Source organism: Haliaeetus albicilla, chromosome 8 (genome assembly GCF_947461875.1).
Source record: "Haliaeetus albicilla chromosome 8, bHalAlb1.1, whole genome shotgun sequence".
In the NCBI taxonomy this organism is placed as follows: Eukaryota; Metazoa; Chordata; class Aves; order Accipitriformes; family Accipitridae; genus Haliaeetus; species Haliaeetus albicilla.
In genome coordinates, this window is record NC_091490.1 from 2502507 (window position 1) to 2524038 (window position 21532).

Consider the following 21532-nt stretch of genomic DNA (forward strand, 5'->3'; position numbering starts at 1 on the left):
TGCTTTGCATTCCTGCTTCTCATTCAGTGTTAGGTCTTCCAGCTTAGCTATGTAGCTGCACATGGAAGATAACATCCCTTTCTATGGTGGTCCATTTTATTACATTTCTTTTTCTTTTAAAAGTTGTCACCATCCTTGTACACAGACTCCAGACATGCAACGTGCAATACAACTTATGACTCATAGGTCTAAAAATCTGGCTACTTTCTGGTGTACTTACCATGCAGTGGATGACACACACATTTTTGGGGTTCTGCTGTAGCCAGTTGTGCATGTTCTTACAGACGGCGTAGAGGTTGTGCAGACTGGGCGCTTGTCGTACTGGCCAGCTACATTCGGATACCTACAGGAATCACAGGATGAACAAAAGCCAGCTTCATAAGAGCATTAAGCAAAGCATGCTTTTACAAATGCTTTCTGCCAAGAAATGTACTTCTCTTTTACAACCTAGAGTTATGTGCTTGAAAACTACTCCATCTCTTCTCATGCATAATTCTGCTCTGTGACTTTCATGAATTATGAAGAGACAAACAAAAAAAGAACTCTCAATTAAATAACATAATATTGATCTATTGTCACTGACTATACATTTTAAAAAATTTACATTCCAAGTCAGATTATCTTGAGTGGCCTTTCATAACACCCCAGTCTCGCAGCAGCGCATTGATTTCTACTATGTCTAAAGCCTTTGTATAACTTACCCTTTGAAAATCAGAGCTATAGTTTTCAGGGAAACTGAGCATCTCTTGATCTTGGTCATTTTGTGTCATAGGATTTTCAAGCCCTGTTTGACAGATATTACACTGACGAAAGGGAAACTTCTGTTAAAATAAAAAAAACCCTCCATACCTGAATAAGTATAGTTAAGATGTGAGCCAGAAAAATGAATGACTTCTTAGAGCTAAAAACCCACAAATCCTAAAGTATGCCTATTTACTATTCATCGATGTACTAGTTCTGAGTCATAACACTTATCTCAAAAACAGTCCTTGCAGTCTCAAACAGCGCATCAAATAGCTTTCTACAGACATCTCCATTTCATCTGGTATTAGTTGAAATATCTTTTTAAAGGACATTTCTGACTAGCAGAAGTGTAAAGGCAAAACATCACGAGGCTTGTCCTCAGACAAAGAGCTGGTTCTCTCTCTTGGCTGACATTTGGATCCTGCTTAATGAGAACCAGGGGCAGGAAGGCGATGGTTTGCCCAGATGTTCTTAAACAGCCATATGATTTCCATACCTGACCGTTTCATCTCTCAGAGGAAGAAAGCGCTCCAGGTTTCATAAAATTTGTATTTAAGGTTCTCCCTTACATACACCTGCACAACATCTTACAGCAGAAACGGGAATTCTGACTCCAACCGGAGAACTACCAAGCTGTGTTTTCTCTCCAACGACACCCAGAGGACACAGGGACAGAGCAAGCAGGCAGCGCTGCCTAACCCAGCGCATCCGTCCTGCTGCCAGCCTTCCTGAGCTGGCAGACCTCCGCGTAACATTTGGGACATTTTTCTCTGATCTAATGTCTAATTAGATACTTGTCTAATTAGACTCGTGAAGGCTTTTGGTCTCCACAGTATCCTGAAACTCAGCTGTGCACTTGGTGAGCAAGCGCAGGTTTGCACTGTAGAAGCTACCCAGTAAGTCAATCCGTGCTCAAGCTTTGGAAGGCAGCGAATGCCCGTTCCCTATTTATCCTCTCTACAGCTTTCTCCTCATCCCCCATCTTCTCCTGTCTCGAGAGCTGTAGTTTATTTCATTCCTTCTGTCGCAAACACTGTTTTCCCTTGCTTATTCCTTTTCTGCGCATTTTCAGGAAGGGCCGAGGGGGCACAAAACACCCAAAGCTTCACGACGCAGTAACCCCCAGCGCAGGAACAGCCAGCGTTAGCTTTCTGTTCCGCAGACCTGACAGTGCATGCACTGCTGCATTTATGGGGCCATTGTAAAATCTAAATTACAGAGCGATCATAAACATTTATTCAAGTCTTTAATATAGCCAGAGTACTGATGCCATAAGTGACACATATTATTTTATATTATCACGTCTATTATTTTATATTAAGCAAAAGTCTCCTCCTCCCAACCCCAACTACTTTTGCAGCAGGCTTCTGGAGGCACAAGATCCACTTGCAGTTAGACCACCAAAACACAATTCAGATTCCAAGTGGCTGTTAAAATTAATAGGACCAGTGACCCTTTCACTGACGATTTTCAGAACAGACCTCACAATAACACACTGTCAAGCATCTGGAAAAGCCATTACCACTTATCAAGTAAATAATATACATTTCCCCAACAATCCATAATTATATATTTACTTTGCCTATAATTACACATCTGCCTGCTGGTTCGCAATTAGGAAATTAAATATGCCCTAAGTAACATTTCATTTATCTCAAACATAACCTCACCACCACCCATGAAAGACAACCTTACAGAAAAGTAACAGAAATTCTTTTAGAGCTTCAGAAATAAGCAGCCAGCGCTTGCTTTACTTTAGCAGTAGGGCAGCACCAGTCAAGAACGTGACCCATCAGGGACTTCAAAGTTTGGTTTTGTTGTTTACGGCTAGATTTGAGTTACATGTTTTCAAACTGCTCACACATCCTTGAGCGGCCGTGAGCTCTCCTCTCCTGCTGGGGAGGCAAGCCAGGGAGGAGAACAGAGCACAACCAGACCTGAGCAGCAGATTTTAGCGTTCATAGTCCCCTCTTCTCCTCAACAAACCGGGCGCTTGGGGCTTCGTGCCCTGCACAGCCACGTCAGGGCAGGAAAATGGCCCAGCAGGACATTAACTTTCATGTCCCTCCTGTGCCTCTATGCAGCAAAGTGACCTACTTTGATCTTAGGAAAAAAAAAGTTTTAAAGATAGGAATTAAAAAGCTTTTCACTTCAGAGAACAAGCGTGTGTCTCAAAACTTCAGCTCATCTGGCATCCTCATCCAGAAAATACTCTTAACATGATTTCACCTCCTTGATAGCCCATTAGTATTTTTCTCCCAATATATATGAAGTTCAACCTCATATTTTAATTGTTTCATCTGATGTCATGTATTGTGTTGACCACATTCTGTTTTCCTGAAAAGTACTTGGAGTCAGTGTTTCTTAGCCCATAACCTGAAAGTACAATATTTTATTAAAATATACCTCATTTTCTTCCTGTGTGTGTCAAGGCAATAGCTTACAAAGCACCTAGTCATACTTTGAGAGTGACATACAGAGTCATCTGTTAAGCTGTTGGGTGAGGTAGGAGCTAAAGCACAGGGGATGGAGGAGTTATGGCCAGGTCAAGCAATATACCAACAGATGTTTAATGCTGGGCTTTCAAAAGTAGATCTGTCTTTCCTTTCCCACCAACAGCAGCAGTGAGGCACCAGAACCAAGCGAGACAGAAGATTCAGAGCCCTTGATATATTTTAATTAGTGTTTCCCATTCATTTACTTATATTTGAAGTCATGGCTGGTTACTCACTGCTGCTGAGAAACGTGCTTCAAATGTGACTGAGTGATTTCTGGTGATCATAGCAATTGCTGAAGATAGATTCAGCTATACCTCAAATTAAAATGAAACGAGGCTTATGCAGCATGAGATTCACTTTCCCTGATGGAGGGTTAAGCCTGGGCAACAAAAAACAAGAAATTAAAAAAAAATTTAAATAAAAAGAAAAACCATCACTCCCTTGTGGAAGAGGGAAAGAACAGAAAGTTTTCTGAAAGATTAGATCTAATCTTGCATTTCAACAGCAGTATTTTGTAGAGATTTCCTCTAAAAGCCATTAATGAACCAGAGCCTTGCAATGCTCCCGTATGCTGTTCTGGTTTTAGAGAAGGAAACTGGGGCAGAGAGTGGAGGTGGGTTTTTAAAGTCATACACTAATGGAAGAGCCAAAATGCCCCTTCGATCCAGTTTCCAGCCCTGTGCTTTGCCTGCTAAGGGCTCCTGGCTGATTAAAGCACAACTGAAAGACTGTTCAACATGAAAATAATCTTCCTCCTTTTATTGGTAATTTCATTCAAAGCACTTTCGTTTTACTTCTTATTTCTCTGCGGCAGCTTCTAACAGCTACGTAGGAGCCAAGAGCAGCACAGGCTCAACTTCAGAGCCTATGTGAGTAAGTTGCACTGCACTAACACAAGCATTATGCCCTGAACGTTCCAGGTCTTTAATCCCCGTGGTCCCAGACATCAGCTAAAACCCAGAAACGACTGCAGCAGCTTAGAAACACCTATAATTCCTTTTTCATCTTCTTACATTCTGCCACGCTCAGGATAGACAGAAGTAGAACCCAGTGCCCCTTTTCCCAAGAAGTTTCACCCCCTGCTCTTGTTAACCCCTCGGAAAACACTCACCCGGTTGTGAAACTTGGCACTGCGATAATACTTGGGTGACAAGTTGAAGACTGTGTAGTGGTCAGGATGTCTGGAATCCAAAAACGTCCGTACATCTTCAATGTGGTTCCTGAATCCCAGCTCGACGCCTTCAGCGGGAAAAGACATCACTAGAAACGTAAGAAGAAGCCAGGGTGAGTGTGCACCGCAACGTGTTTATGGACTTCTGAGCCCTGGAATACTACAAGTTGTATTTATCCGATAAGCAGTACTTACCTATGATTCTTGAGGTAATGTATGAAATATCTAGCTCCCCCTTGGTGTAACTAAAAGAAGACAAAGTAGGAGACAGACATTATGCACATGTTTACAGAAGACAGCACATTAGAGGAACCAGGAAAAGAGTGTTTTCCCACAAAGATCTACTTGTGACAGAAGGAAAGAACAGTCTTAAAACTGATTCTTTGTATTTTGTCATCATGCCTTAAGAAGAGGGTGCAAACAGCTTCCTGCAGACAGCGACCCAGCCTTCCTTTCTACATACACAATTAACTGGATGCAGAAGCTTGCAAGAAAGGTCCCTTTTCCCTTTTGTCATTAATTTTCAGTGCCAGTTTTCAGGAGAAATCTCCAGTAGTTTGCCACTTTGCAGATCCCTCAAAGCCTCTGAGGTCTTGCCTGCATTAAGTTTCTTTAATTTATCGTAGCCCCATCTCGCTCAGAGGCAGGCAGAGTGCCAAGCACAGGGGACACCCCCAGCAGAGGTAGCCACAGCAAAGTCACCTCAGCTCTTTCTTCTACTCAAAAGGTGGCTATAGTGAAGGGAACAGTTGCATCAGCAAGAAAAGTCTCCTTGCACAGCAAAGGGAAGGCATACAAAATGAGCCAATTTTCAGTGACAAAATATTTTAGTGGTAGCTGAGTAGAGTAGAAGGACCCCACAGGGGTCAATGAAGGAATCAGAGACCAAGTGCTCCGCTTTCACTGGGGGGTGCTTCTCCAGATTTCAGGACGTTGATGCTCACTTACTATGAAGCTTAGATTTTTTTTACTTTGGTTTTTCTGCTTCCTTGAGGCCAAATACCAGTTATGAGACAGAATCAAAGAAGTCACTTGTGATTTTCACCTCTTTCCCCCATTAGGTTAGCTGGTAGTTGTGCTGCGCTAGTTAAGGCAGCAGCTCAGACTGGCACTTTGCAGCTAGAGATTTTACTTGCATTAGGCAGCTTCAGCTGTACTGTACCTGGCAACAGATTGCATGACCTTTGAAGATGTATCCTTCAGGGTATCCTTCAGGTTATCCTTCAAATTGCTGAAGAGTCTCCCTGCTCCTCCTTTCACCATATCTAGCAATCCTCCCCCATAGCTGGACTCCATGTCTGGTGACGAGGCACCTTCAAGTACAACAAAACCAAAGCCAACATCACTTCTTTGGAACAAATCCACAGCACCAACCAGCCCGCTGCTCTATTCAGACCAAACGCTGCTGCGTGTCAAGCGTAGCACAAAAGTAGTTTTACTTATTAAACTCATGATTTTCTAGATATAAGAGTTGGCACATTCTGGCCAGCTGGGCTCAGAAACCATCACCGACTCTCAGCGTTGTATGTAGGTTGACTATTTAGTATCAGTACAATATAGACAACCGCCATACAAGCTCCCTCACCTCTCAACCCAACCCAAAGCAAGACCAGCCCTTCAGCATGCAGCTAATTTGCAGATCATAACCAAGACAAATCAACAACCACCTCCACAGGGGTAAGAAAAAGGCACTAGTATATACAACAGCTCTTCAGCCTGTCACAGCTGCCAGTTTGACTGCAGCTGGACGACTAAAGGTTGTCCTATGACTACCCATTTCTATGGAAATAGAAGAAGTCAGAGTGATTTTAAGTCACTTAAGAGTCCAGTTAAATCCAGTTAAATTTGCTTGAGTGGAAGAAGATAAAAGTTTGGGGGTTTTTTTGGTGAGAAAAGAAAGCAGCTCAGAAGTTAAGCTTTCCAGCTGAGAATGAGAACCTCTTTGGATATTCGTATGTTTGCAACACTTAGTACAGGACTCAGCAATTGCTAAGGCTAAAGCAGAGCAGGGCTGACCTCCTTGGTAAGCTTTTCCTTCACAGCTTGACATGACATGAAGCCTCAAAGTCAATAGGAGGCTAACACAGACCAAGAGCCATTTAAAGTGTTATTTTGGTGGACTGTGATATGTCCCCACACCTCAGGTGTTTGCATTTTGCAATTATAATAGAATAACTATTCCACTGTCTTAAGCAAGAACTGATTTGTTCTGCCTTATTATAGCAGTACTGTGTTAAAAGCATCATTCTTAGAAAATTAGAAGTATAATAAATTGGATGTAGACTCAAGTAAATGTGGTTTTGTTTACTGCAGAATTGAGTTGTTAGACACAAACCTAGTAAAATGATACTTTAACTCCTTATTAGCTACAAATCAAGCTCTTGACTACTTGAAAATTGCTTTCTGTTCACTAGGCGTCAACTATTTTGATCTTAGCAAACTTTAACTACATTACTTTAATTATACATTTGTTATCTCATTATGTCAGATTAGTCAGAAGACCTAGATCCTCTAGCACAGCAAATTAAGCAACAAGCAACCTATGTAAATGCATGCCATGCTCTCAGGTAGTCTCATAATTGAGATGGTATCTGCTAAAGGTTGCCTTTCCCAGAGCACCTGAGAACATTGTCCCTGCTGTAGAGCCATGGGACAGCTGATTTGTAAAATGAACATGCTGGTCATTATTAATTACTCCGGCACCCAGAAACAAGGAAGTTCTATCACAGTTAAGGCAGGCTGGGGGCATTGCCAGTGCTCATCATATATTTTGCAAAGAGATCTTAGAGATATCACTTCTCTGGTTCTATAGCACGTCCATGAGTGGTGTTAGACACACGCTACTGAAATATTGCTCACATAATCATCATTACCAAAAGAGATATTCTACAGGAATTCAGGCTATTAAGAAACATGAAAAAACCTGCATCTGAAAAAGCTCCTACTGATTTACTCTGTAGATTACCAAACCCATTTAAATGGCATTCACTCTTTCAAGCCCGGCATGAGCTATCAATAAATATATATCTTCAAATGGGAAACTCCATTGGTAAAGTGATGCTATTTATGCCCCTATGCACAGAGGGTGCTTAATGCACTCTGATGTGGTCGTGAGCCACATGCACGTGATCCATGTGCTAGACCAGTAAAATTAGAGGCCATCTCTTCTCCCCTGCACTCTGCCAGCTTCAGAACAGAAGATGCCTTCTCAAGTCACAGGAGTATTTCTTTTGCCAAACCACTTGCAAGTATCTACTTCAAGTATTATTAAAAAAAATAATAAATAAAAATCAAAGTAGCTCGTTGGCTTCCAAGTATGGAATCAGTGTTTGATCTCTCTTCAAAAACTTTGCTTTTGTATTACTCCGTGCTAGAAGAGCCAGGGGTGGAAGGAGGAGGTGATGTTCAAAGGTACTTCCAGTTCTGCAGGTCAACTTTTAAAAGAAAGGAAGGCAGAAAGGTAGTAACTTGGAACAGAGGAAGCGGGGGGCAAAGGGATCAGAGGACCAATGATACTGGACAAATTTTATTGCTGGAAATCCTGTAGAAGAGCAACAGAAGAGCTTCAAGAGTATGGGAAGCCTCAAATCTTTAGAAATCAACCCTAAGGAGGGGGGGCGGGGGGGGGAGGAGATACAGAAAGAGAATGAGAATTTCACGGTATTTCTAAAAGAAGCAGCAGCAGCTATTAATTCCAAGTTTCCTACATACACAAACCAGGGAGACAGAAAGGATGGTGAATGAAGAAATGCAAGCTAGTGCTACTTAACCAAGAGCAAAAAACTAGTATTTAAGATTTAACATGAAGCAAGTATTATTTAGCTATTGGGAGGCTATTGAGGAAGCTTACAACATAGCAGCACTTGGTACTATACCAGGTGCAGTAATTTGCTCAGGTGTCTTTTAGTCACTGGATGGAGAGCAGCATCCTCAGTGCTGACAAAGACAGTCTCTCAGTTACTGGGAACCATACGGTCTTCACAAACTGTTCACAGAAGAACAAAATAAATACATTCAGAGGCTCCTCTGCTAGGCAGCATCTCCTACAAAGCATAAAGATGTATAAAGGAGCAGAAAGGGTTAACGCATTAACACACAAACATGACAATATATACAGAAAACCCACGAGAACATAAAAAAAGGGTAGCTTGCCCCTGCATTTCTTGCCGAATAAAGCATTTCTGTCCTAAGCCCCTCTTGTAACTGGAGACCTTCCGAGCTACTGCAGACCTTTTCAAAGGACGGCTGCGGTCCCCTGGGCCACGTGCAGCAGCTGCTGGAACAGGGCACCAGGACAGGAAGGGCTGAGCCCCTCGTCCCACACACCTCCTGTGGAAATCAGCCACCTTGCCGGGCATCACGTACCACTGCCACCGCAGATCTCTGAACCATGCTCAGAGACAGCTGTCTTCATAGGTTTGTTTTTCTTGAGCGTACAAGTCCTGAGAAAAGCACGGTTGAGTTTTCCCTCAAGCACGCTGGCCCACCTGCAGAGGACTATGACCTATTTTGTGGCAGAAGAAGGACCAAGGACACTTGCTGAGTCTGAAGGGATGAACCCGGCGTTGATCCCTCTCGGAGCCCGGCAGGACAGAGGTTCAGGTTTCACCACGCAGATAAGGTGATCGCAGCTAGCTTGGTCAGGATATTGAGTTAGCAGCATATTGGCATTTCCCCGCTCAGAAAGATCTTCCTACCAGAGCTGGGTGGTAAACCCAGAAGAGAGGAATAGTCCTCTCCCTTCACACAATGGCAAAAGGCACGTTTTGTACCACAACAAAGTGCCCGAGGCACACGATAGCCCCTTCCTCCCCTCCGTCCCACCAGGAACTGCATCCCGTGTGCACATCTGTTCATGCTGCAGCCAAAGCTAAATTTAACACTCACGGACCCCACACAAGCTCCAAAAGCATCTTCTGCTACGGCAGAAGCAGGAGCTTGCAAGCTTGTCTGCACAGAAATAGTTCGCTGCTATTGAGCGACATGGGAGCCTGCCACGTGGCTCAGATCCCAGTTTTCAGCACATTATTGCAGAGCAGTTCAGGTAACGTTGACCATGGGTTGAGCTGCTGTCTGGAAGTCTCATGATGGAGAATTAGTCTCTGTGTATACGAGATGCATCCCGTTCCTTACACGGCAAGAACTCTTTTATTAACCCAGTTATTGGATATTCCCCGAAAGGCTTAGTGCACTTCAGAGACATGCTTCTGACCTGTATTTATAGCACAGGTTTCAGAGGGATCGCTTGCTAACGGCAGCCTTTTCATTTCCTAATAAAGGAACTTTTAATGTAGCAGTTTTACTGCTGCGTGTGCCCTGCAAAGCATGCCCGAGATGCATGGGACGGCTCTTCTTGAATAGCTCTGTTTGTTAGGCGATGGCAACGATGATCTCCTCACCGAAGCGCTTCAAGTCAATGGAGCGGTATGGAAAAGAGACAACTTCATTCGGTTGACAAGTTGAAGTTTGTACTTGTTCTGGCTGAAGGTACTTGCTCTGAGTTAATGCCTGCTCTGAGAAGGGACTATTCTGCCTTCAGAACAAACCTCCAGCAGCCACCAAATAAAGCTACAACCTACAGCATCACCTCACAAAACTAAGATATGTCCCGTAGTAGCGTTCCTATCGCAGTCCTTTCTTATCAGCAGCCAAAGGGTGGGAATTGTCTGGGCAGATTACAACTGAAGGAGCCTCTGCTAACAGCATCAGCCTTGTGCTGTACAGCATGGGAGCTCGAGAGGGTAGAAGTCTTCATTAAAGCACTTCAGCTCTCTCCTTGCTCTCTAGCTAGTTTTACAGAGTATCAGGAGAAGGATGTGCAACACAGGAGGAGAACTTCTCTTCCCAAGGCAAAGAGACTGCTGAGACACCACAGCAAACACTGCGTCCCTATAGACATGTCCCACAGCAGCGGGTGCACAGCTTCAGAGGAGAAAGCTGTAATCACCAGGGAAATTCAGAAGGATGCAATCCTGTACAGGAATGGCTGACCAGGGCTCCTCTGCCTGCTGTCCCACCATGACCTCCTCACCAAAGGCATAGGCATTGCACCAAAGCCATGTGAAGTGCTTTAGCGGGACAGCTTTGGGGTGCTGGGACCTTAAGGAGAGACTAATACTCATCGATACTGCCAAAAGAGACCTGCTGTCATCTGTCTTCCCTTAGTAGAGCAAAACCATCAAAGTGTATATATCAACCAAACTAGGAAACTCATCTTCTGCACACAGACAAAGAAACGGCACTGTATGCAGAAGGGGAAGACCTCCCTCCTCCTGTACTCCCACGAAGAACCACATCGCCTCAGCTCCTCTTGCTGCATCCCACAAATAGTGTTTGTGCCTAGTGCCAAAAGCCAAGACACTTAAACCAGTTCCGTTTTAAAGGCTGGGGTTTGGGGCCAGAAATGGATGAATTTAAGCAGGTACGACCCTACCACTCTACCACCACCTGATGCAGATGCTCACTACTTGAGACAAGCAAGAAATACCCAATTTGGAAGCTTTCCCTGCAAGATCTGCACACCATAGCCTTCGTCTGCCTGGGGGGTCCCGGAGCACCAGCCCCCTCAGGCAACCCACAAACCCTACAAACCACAGGGCATGAATTCCACCTCTCCAGAGAATTAAGAGGGAAATGAGCCGACATTTAAAAGGCATTTAAGACTGTGCCAGTCTGAATATTTATGCTGATGAAGCAATACTTAGCTTGAGAGCAGGGAGGTGAAAGCAAGACGTCTAGAAATTGAAGATCAGGCAGTGAAGTACTGAGTTTCATAGGTTACTTAGCAAGAGTAAACAGACCCTTTTTGCCTGTAAATGGCAGACAAAAAGCAGACATGAAACTGTAGGAAAGGAAGCAGGTTTACCTCAGTCTGCCCAGACTATATGTAATAGTATCTTCAATGTCAAACTATTTTTTGGTTCTTTTTTTTTCTTTTTATTTTTTTGGTGGGTTTTTTTTGTTTGTTTGTTTAGATACCTACTGGCTGTGCTCTCTATAGAGATGGAGCAAGGAAAGAGCTAAACCTTCCCTGTTCTTCACCGCGGTTCTTCTCTAAAAAAGCATTAAAGCTTTCATCTCCCACCTTCCCAAAAAAGAGGTTAGTTTGGGAGCATTAAATGCTCTTCTGTATTCTCTTTCCACTGTACCGCAAAAGCCTGACACTATGATGAGAAAAAACTTGTTAGCTGTGGCGTACATGTCCCAAATTCCACATTTCTGGAAGTTTTTAGCCACTCACCGCAGCTGTCTCCCTCCCCACAAAGTATTTTTGGGACAGGGGGGTTGTTTGCTTGTCTTTCCCCCCCAGACTGTTAACAAGGCATGGCATGAAAGGGGAGCAAGGGATGCGGTGGAGGCTGCCCTGTGCCTTGGCAGAAAGAGCCCTTTTAAAGGTCCCCGAACTGAAAGGAGTTGAGCCGTTGTTGTTGTGGCTTCAGCAACAAAGCCCGAATTGTTTTTAAGGAACACTCAGCAAAAAAATGATACTATTTGTGCTTCTGCCCCCCCCCAGCCCCAGCAGCCCCGCCAGCCAGCGGAGGAGCAGCCGCAGCTCACGTTCCTCCCACACGCAGCTCTCCCAGCAAAGCCTGTGTAATGCAGGATGCGATTTCACGCCGGCATTAAGGGATATAAAGCCAAGCTGCCGTGGCCCCATTGTCGTATTTAGGCGCTTTACCTCGGCATTGCACAAGAGCCCACGCAGCGTGCGAAGGGGAGGAGGAGCAGCCCTCGTGCAGGTGCCCCTGACACAACATTATTAGAGCATCCTCATATAGGTACATCACATTTGGAGGGGTGTATGTGGGCAAAAAAACCAGCCAGCCAGCCAAACCGACCCAGGCAGAGCACAGTCCCCACATCCCTGGGTGCCCTCAGCATCCCCAGCTCCTGCCGTTCCCCACACCGAGTCTACCTCCCATGCTCAGCGCTTTGTTTCTCAGGGGATTGCAAATCAATTTGCAGACATTACTGGAAGAGTTTAAACTCCTGTTTCAAGGGGGAGGGTGACAGGTATTTCTAAATGAAAATCTCTGAGCAGGTGGCTCCTTTGAATCCAGTGATAATTGATAGCGTTTAGATCCGAGTGCTTCATTTGTCAAAGACATTTTTAAGATCCCAGGACCCTGAAGCCCAATACTCCCTAACCGTTCCTTCCAGCACTTAGCTGTCTTCTGGACAGCTGAGCTTTATCACATTTAAGCAAAGACCCTAAAACATCTATGCTATTATATGCACTTACATCCTCTCTTAGATGAGTTGTAGCCCAAGTATCATAATTACATCAACTTTTTAATAGGCACTGAGTGGTGGGTTGCAAAGGGCCTGGGGAGAAATCAGCAGCAACAGAGGCAGCTAAAACAGTGACAAAAAGGCATTTGCAGGAAAGGAGAACGCTTCTACAAGTTCCTCAGACTCACACAGACCCTGAAGACTGATTTTTTTTTTTTTTTCTCCTTTTTTTGCTACCAGCCTCATCTGTCCCCTCCTCTACCGCTGTCCCAGATTCCTGGTAGAGTTAGATACCCTACAAGGCTGAGCACAGATATCTTAAAGTGTTATTCTGTAAAAATAAACAGCGAAGGACATGCAGATTAGAACTGCAGGACAACAGCAGCAGAACAGGCTCCCACCATTTGATAACACTATTGCCAAGACCCCCAAACCCAGGTTTCACTCATCCTGATGTTTTAAAACACATAGTGGAGGCATGCAAGTGGAAGGCTGCTTTAGCAAGTGTAACCCCCAAGAAAAGAGGCTAAAGCCCACGGGAATGACTTCAGTGTGGCCAAAGGGAAGTTTAAGATCAGGTTATAAAGATGTTTGGACTTTAAGGGCACAGGGAAGCAGGAGATGCACTACGAACCAAGGAGCCTAATGCAAGGTAAGGGCTCATCAGGTCACAAATCACTCGAGATTATAAGCCACTATTATCCTTCGCCCCCAAAACCACACAGTTTGGCAATAAGTGTATTAACTATGAGTCTGCTCAAGACAAAACCCAGTGGTTCTTAAGCAGGAGGGGAAAGCTGGATTCAGCATCGGCGAGTCTCCCCCAGAACATAGCCAGCTCTAACACAGGGGGTAAACCCAGAACATTTCTTTCCTAAGCAGGCAATTAGGATAAGACGGAGGCAGTAATACAAACTGCAACTGTATAAGCAATACTTGGTGAGGCTGGGAGAGAATGGGCTACAGGAGGTAAGCACAGAAAGAGTTTCCAGCTTTTGGGAGGCAAGGACAGGCAGCTGCCAAAGCCACTGCTCCCTAGTCCGTATCTGCCCCTTCGGGCATAAGGGCCGGTTCAGTGCCTGGAGGGTTCAGCACAGACCCATCTTGTGGCACAGACATCCCAAGTATTAAGACATCTTCAATAATTTACTCAAGTGAGGGAGTAGTCAGGGTTTTTTTGTTGTTGTTTGGGGTTTTTTGTATGGTTGTTTTTTTTTTTTTTATTGTAACTTTCCAGCAATTAGCTGGCGCTGCACCTCTCCAGACCTTTTGCCTGGAATAGATTGAAACTGCCTCAAGACCCAAAATTGCATTACTACCTGCCCGAGAACTTCTTGGCAGCTTTACCTCTAACAGAAGGGTCACCCCATGTTGTTCTGCCCTTCTCACTCCCAAAAGCTGTGAGCAGCCTTTCCAGATGAAGCTATGCTGGGAAAATAAAGCCATTAGAACCTTACAAGGGGCTCATATACTATAGATATTGGGAGGAGATAGGAGAAACTGAGAAGCTCCTCATGGATATTCTTTGAAAAAGAAATAGGTTTGGGTTCACACCTTAAGGAATCGCTGGCAGAGGGAGATTTCTGTGCATTTCTGCTGCTGTTGGGCAACGCACATCCAGGCAGGCAGCGCTGCCTCCCTCCTCAACTACTGCTCTGGCTAAAGGAAAAGCTGTATTCCCCCTCCCACAAGAAGTCACGGGCCCTTTCTGTGCCTCAGTTTTCTGTGTGTGAGCTGGGACGGGGTCCCTGACCTCCCCTGGGAAGCGCTCGGAGCCGCTGGCAGCACGTCGCACGCTGTAGGGTAGAGAAGCTCAAGAACTTCTTTTTGTACTCTTCTACAATAAAATGCTAGAACTAATATTGTATGAGCCCAAGGCTTTTTCTTGGAGGTTCATTTGAGACTGCCTAAATGTAAACTCCATGGAAATTTGAAGAATTAAGATATTTCTCCTTTTGCTTGAGAAACAGTAGCTGAAGAATGCTGCTTGCACCACCAACTAAAGGATGGGGAGGATTTCCACAAAGAGGGGGGTTTGCTTCCTTTTTTAGAAGAGTACTGATGTTGAGGGGGGACCAGAAAAAAGTCACCCCCCAGTATTGTGCCAAATTTGTTTCATTTGTTATATATTTTTCCTTATGAAGCTCGTACTACAGCGAAGAAAACGCATGTGAGGCCAGAATACTGAACTACTAGCACAAACCATGAAATCAGTCTTTAAAGTTGATTGACATTCTCTCTGCTTCTCCTCCCTGTCAAAACAACAAAAAAAGGAAAGCACTGCTGCCAACACCAAATCATTCAAGTGTCCAAAAAACACGAACCAAACAAAAGAGTTATTAAACCGAACCTCCCCATTTGAAAATGCAGCTAGAAGAGAATACAAGACAACATTGTCAGCCACGGTCTTTGTCCCTGTGCCAGTGACATGGAGATGTCTCTCTTCTGACTCAGTGAAAAGGAATCACCAGAGTACAAGAGATTATGTTTGCAAGTATAAAACAGTTCAAGCAATCTCAGCTTCAACACTTGCAATTTATTTAAAATTCTTTTCTTTTGCAGTTACTCTGCCTGAGGAAGCACATAGCACAAGCAAGTCTATGAGTGTTTAAAAGCTATTTTGTAGATTAGCTAGTTTATAAACACCACAGAAGAGCACAGAAAAGATTTTTTTTCCTTTCCTAACATGTATCCTTGCTGTTACTTTTATATCCTATTTCCTAGAACCTCTTCTTCTTTCAATGCTCAGCCAGCTGCTAAGAAAGCATTATTGAATGCCACAGCAAAAACCTAAATAAATTGCTGCTTTGCTGCCTGCTTCTCATCTTGTGAGCACTTTTAGAGACTTAAAACTAAAGAGACAGAAGGAGACTACATAGATGCTCTTCTCAGAATTTGGTTTTTGAGCTCGCAATGTTTTGTGTCCTGCCAGCTTCAGCTCAAGTCTTCCGTTATCTCCCCTTTTCTCCATTCTCAGATTTCCAACCCAAGGCCAGCACACTTTCTGGAAGAACTGGCAGTTAGCAGTGACGCATAGGTCCCATTAGAGTTATGCACTACAATCATGTTACTATATGGCATCTAGCATATTCCACAGGAGTTGTTTAAAACATTACATCAGGAGCTCAACAGTCAGCAGTTGAGGGCACGTGCTAAAGTTGCACGGAGCTGTAATGCCCACCTGAGGCGTCCCAGAACTTAAGCGTGACCCCGTATGAACAGGCCACACAGCAAGATTTAAATCTGAGATTTAAACCACACACTGACCAATATTTCTTTCTGACTGGTTTAAGTCTGGCAAAGTTTAAAGCAAACAAAGACAAGGTCATCACACAAGCATCATCAGATACCAGCAGCAACCGATACGGCCGCCTGACCCGAAATAAAGTTCCTGCTCTTGTCTCCTTTGACCTAAACCCAAGCCTAACAGGAAGGCACTCGACATCACTGTGGGCAAGACTTTCCATTTACGATGCCTGTGAGCACACGGGTACCCCAAGCTGTACTTTGAGCAACTGAAATTGTCACCACCTCAGCAAAACAGCTCATGTTAGCGCTCCTCCACATGGCACAGGTGGGTGATGGTGGCAGAATAATTTTTAATGATCTGAACCAAGAAGCATTTACCAGTCCCAGAGACTTTGAAAATCTTATTTTCCCAGGCTCAGCCACTGGACACAGCCTGGCCAGACCCTCCACCCCAGTGCTTGCACCCCCAGTGTGCCGGCACGGAGGCACAGTAGGGTCAAAGAGACCCTCGGGAGCCCCCCCTCTGTGCCAGCTCCCTTCCCAGCCACAATCAGATCCTGCCTTCCAACAGCAACCCCCTCCCCCACACACGGTGCTCTTGGTTCCTGGCTTTTTTTTTCTTTTGACAGTAACCAATACCAGGCCAAAAAAAAATATTAAGCCAATAATCGTAAGTACTCAGGAGTTACAGCAAAGCTGTAACTGCTGATTATTTTCATTGCAAGAAGCTGTTTATGAGATTGCAAGTCCACATTAAGTTATGATACTTTAAGATCTAATACTTTGAATTAGTCTAAAAAAATTAATAGAAAAACCCAACAGGGGCCCAATTTCTCAACTCCTGTGAGTTACTGCCATTGCAGCAATAGCAAATACAGCCACGCTAGCTAAACCAATGGCAACTTGCCCCAGAATTGCCAGCGCTTTGCCTTCGGCACAAATCCTCACCCATCTAACTTCTATAATTGCTTAATATTAACATACACACACATCGTCCAGAGAGCAAAGGCCATTTTTCTATGCCCGGAGCGCGCTGTCCTAACACAAATGAAACTTAATACATGGAGAGACAAGTGGAAGGTTTGAGTCTTCAACTATTTAACTTCATCTAAGATGCTACTTATCTGCGCCCAGAGACGTTCGGCTGAAGCGCAGCGATCGCCCGGCCAGACAGACAAACCAAGGCGCTGCACTGGCAGCCGGCTGGGCCGAGCGTCCCAAATTGCCTGGTGACACGGAGACGTACCTCAGGACTGCTTCACTCCTCAACTGCAAACAGCCATTTTGATAATTCAGGCAAGCAGCTGTTCCACCACCCATGAAACCATTATTTAAAACCAGAAAAAAAAAAAAAGAAAAAGAAAAAAAAGAAAAACCTGCAACCTAAGGGAGGTCAGGCATGTGGGAAGTACATAACGAGCTCTGATTTGGCCAAGGCACCTGAAGGATTTCACCTTTGGGGTCTGCCACCTAATTACACAAAAGAGAGGGTACCCTGCCCCACCAAAACCCAGCAGCACACCTCCCTTGCATCACAACATGTCACCAATTTATCTCACTCTTCTCTTTCCTGAGGAATTCGGGCCTCTTTTCCCCACTGAGGTATGCTCTACCACTGCCCATCTTGGGAATTTAGACTTTGGCATCATTAGTGGGAGGAGTCTCAAGTATTTATAATATGAATATATTCTCTATTTAAAAAAAAAAAAAAAAACAAAACACAGAAGGTGGGTGGTGGTTTTTTTCCTTGCCCCTATCAAGCCAAAACCCCAGCCACCTTATTTTCCCATCTTTCTCTTACACTGCTCCCTAATTCCCCCCCCAATTATCCATCTTCACACTGCGTTAAAGACAAATCATGTCCCACAATTCATGAACAGCTTCAATTACCAAATCACTAGAAACCACAAGCACAGCTGAGGGGTGGAGATGGTTCTTTAAGGTTTTATAAATTCATACTTGGCAAAGAAAAACGTCTTTGCAATGAACTGATAAAAATCAGGCATTTATCAGCATAAAGTGTTCAAATGAACAAGGCAGATACAAGTATGGACTTCAGGTTTAGAACACAGCATCACACTCAATACAGCTTTTTTTAATTTCATGTGAAGATTTAGAAACACCCACCAAAAAGCCCTTATTAAACAGATAAAGTATTAAAAAAACAAAACCAAAAAACCACACCTATAAACTCAATTCCAGGGCCATATTAAGGCCTGGGGTTTGTTGCTGCTTGAGCGTCAGGTGTGTCGTTTCTAGAGCCTGTAACATTTAGGCAGTGAGAGTACCAAAGCAAACTAAAGGAAGCACAGTCTGGTCACCACAGATCTCTTCACCGTTAGTTTCCAAATCCCAGGCACAGCCCTTGAGCAAGCCCATGTGTTTAAGGGGAGAACATCCTAGAAATTGATGGAGGGCATTAATACAATTAATGCTCTGGGATGTCTTCAGAGTTAGTAGCTGAATTGTTGAAATGGCTGAATATTGCACAAAGGCTGTAAATAAAGGTATCCGTGAGCATTTTTTCCCCCTGCTCAGCAGGGAGCAGAACGGCTTGAAGAAACGAACAGACCGATTGCAACAGCAATGCTCAAATAATACACTGAGCTGATGCTAGACAAAAGCCTTGGCTTGACACGAGCTGCAGCGCGCTCCCACACCTGGCTGGGGGCGAGTGCCACCTTCCACAACACTAATGCCTTTGGTTCTTCAAGTTCTAGGAAACTCATTCAGATAATTGCTTTAACAACGGATCTTAAGCCGATCGTAATATCTAACCATCTCAGCAGATGCCAGTGTAAGAATCCAAATAACTGTAACAGAGCAGCCTGCTGAGAGTAAGAATCTACTGACACATACTATCATTGCAAGCAACTGTAGCAGAGATATCATAGTGGCAAATTCAGATACATTTCTAAAGTCCAGGAGTAATAAAAAGTTAAAAAACAAAGCCAACCCCCAAAAGAATTCTTGAAAGCAAATTCAAATGGCAAGGGGAAAAAGGAAAGCATGACTCTTACTCCATCAGAGAAAGTGTGGGGGGAAAAAAAAAAAATCAAGGCAAGAGTCTCCCTGCCCAAGTCCAGACATAGGTCATTAGGTGGTTTTCTCCCCTTGAGAAGAGATGACCACATTAAAACAAAGGTAATGTATTTTAAGTACTTGCTGTTGTGGGCCCACCCCTTTCTTTCATGGAAGAGTACAGGTATCGCTGCAAGATCCCCCCGTTACAATGGGCAGACATCAAATTTAGTCCCCCTCAACTAAACAGGGTATTTCTCTGGACAAGTTTGATCTTTAGAAGTTCTCTGCAAAGGCTGTAGATGTTCATTGTGACGGGCACATTATACCAACGAGAACCAGAGCCAGCTCGTTCTGAGACATCGCTTAAAAGCCACCAGGCGAGTACTCTCGATTACTGGTTTTCCAGGCAAATTTGAACCTGTGATTTAGAGGTGAAGAGCTTTCTATCCCATTACCGGTCATAAAGACCATCTGGTCCCCTACTCCCTGATTAAAAAAAAAAAAATGGTGCATGCAGTGCCTCATCTATCAGAATTAATCCAATGCAGTTTGATGAGTGCTTTTTAGAGGAAAGGGGAGGGAAAAAAAAAAACTAATGATGATTGTGGGAAATAAGTCAGTTGGGGAAAGATCCCAAAACACTCGGTGCATTTCAGCTTCAGACCAACCTTTTCCTCTTCGGGGGGCTGAAAACAGCAGCCAACAGCGAGCACTTAGTAGCCGCTGATCCCCCCCCCATCCTCGACCGCATCTCCTTCATCCCCCCGCCCTCCCTTGGACAAAGAGCCTCTATTGTCCCCGGCTATAACGACTCCCCAACTCCATTTCCACCATTTCGCGGCAGACCCACGGCAAGCAGAACACCCCCCCCCACCCTCCCCATCACCCCCACGCGTGTCGCGGGGACCCCCGTGGAGGAGGAAGAGGAGGAGGAGGAGGCGGCGGCGGCGGCCCCGCCCGCCCCTACCTGAGCTGTCCATGGTGCTGCCGCCCTCGGCGCGGGGCTGCGGCTGCTGCTGGTGATACTGGTGATACTGGTGCTGCTGGTGCCGCGCCGGGCTCCGACCACCCACCGCCGGGTTGATGCCGGTTTTTCCCCCACCGCCGTCAAAGCTGCTGTCCACCAACTGCAAAGATTCATAGCCGTCACTGCCGGGTTTTTTCCGGTAGCTTCCCAGTAAGCTCATGGGCAAACTGGGCCGGAGGAGGGGGGAAAAAAAAAAAAATAAAATCCTCCTCTGACGCCGCGGGCTGGAGGGGAATGGCAAAGCGGCTCCGGCCGCCCCGAGGGGAGGGGAGGGGAGGGACGGGACCGGGCCCCCCCCACTCCCACCCCCCCCCTTCCCTCCCTCCGTGGAACCGGTGCCGCCCCCTCCCGCCCCTCCGGGGCCCGGAAGCAATCGCGGAGGCCACGGGATTTCACCACCCCCCCCCCCGGTGGAAGCATCTTTAAATTAATTAGGTGATAAGGTGCCTGGAAACGCGGAGCGGGAGCGGTCAGAACTCTTTCCGCAGTGGAGGGGTCATTCCCCCCCCCCCCCCATCGGCTGCTGCAAGCAATTAGTTTGCAAAAAGCGCTGCATCTACCCCATTTCTTTCTCCCCCAGCGCATTCCGGCAAAAGCATCCCTCTCCCAAAAGAGGCCCTTCGGCGGGGAGGGTTAGGCCGTACGGCTGGCACGAAGAGGTTCTCGAAATAGCCGTCGGTGTTAAGATCTTCCTATCACGCCTGCGGAAGGCGCCTTCCTTGGGAACGGGCCAAGGTCACCGAGTTACGGGTTGGCGTGGCCAATTCTGCGGTCTAAAGGAGGAGGGACAGCACAGCGGTTCTGCACTCAGCCTCCAAAAAAACCTAAAGAGCATCTCTGGTTCAGCGGAACACCGCGTCTGGCTGCAGGCGAGTAAGCGGAGAGGGTCCCAAACCACAGCGCTGCATCGCGGCGGGCGACATGGGATGCATCGGCATCCCCAGCCTCCGCCCGGGCGACTGGCTTAAAACCAATGGCACCCAGCTGAAGAAGCGCTACCACCGATGGCTAAGCTGTTTTTGTTGTTAGGTCTCACCAATCTACTTTTAGCTGTTCACGTGTAAACAGACTTCAGACCAATGCAAAGTGTGTCCTTGAACGTATCTGGCTTAACGCATTTTGCGGCCACGGCTAGTAGAATCATAATTTCATTTTACATGGAACAGAGGAACTGAGGGATGCTCCAAAAGAAATGACCACTATTAAACTCTTCTAAACAGATCTCTTCTTAATTTAAAGAAAAAACAAAGGCAAAAAGAAGCCCTGGCATCCAGACACAAGTATGCCTTCAATCTCTTACAGAAAGGACAGCAAGTACTCTGCTTAGAAAAATAGTGTGGGTTTGCTTCTAAAGCAACAACATCAATAAGCACTTCTGTAGCAATAACCATAACTTGAAATATTACTGACACTTGGCTTAAACTTTCCTGCTTAACACTCCAGGGCAGTGGGCATCTGGTACAGCCATACCTTGTCACGTGCTATTGTTTATATAACTCCTGCAATTTTATATTACAGTGCAGACAAGGTACATCTGTGACCCAGAACTTTCTCAGAAAACAAACAAGCAGATTTACAAGCAGCAAA

At 45.2% G+C, this 21532-nt stretch overlaps 1 protein-coding gene across 2 annotated transcripts in view; it reads right to left on the bottom strand.

Annotated features, from left to right (window-relative positions):
* The window catches only part of DNAJC6 (DnaJ heat shock protein family (Hsp40) member C6), a 51592-nt gene that overhangs the window by 19367 nt on the left and 10693 nt on the right, over positions 1 to 21532 (bottom strand). The window contains exons 2-6 of one of the 2 annotated variants that reach the window (XM_069788496.1): positions 19886 to 20112; positions 5576 to 5726; positions 4609 to 4658; positions 4354 to 4502; positions 221 to 343 (exon numbers count right to left, since the gene is read on the bottom strand). In XM_069788496.1, the coding sequence (XP_069644597.1) occupies positions 221 to 343; positions 4354 to 4502; positions 4609 to 4658; positions 5576 to 5726; positions 19886 to 20105 (693 nt within the window). In that variant the 5' untranslated portion in view covers positions 20106 to 20112. The remainder of the gene's footprint in view (positions 1 to 220; positions 344 to 4353; positions 4503 to 4608; positions 4659 to 5575; positions 5727 to 19885; positions 20113 to 21532) is intronic. The other variant, XM_069788497.1, reaches the window with a different exon arrangement.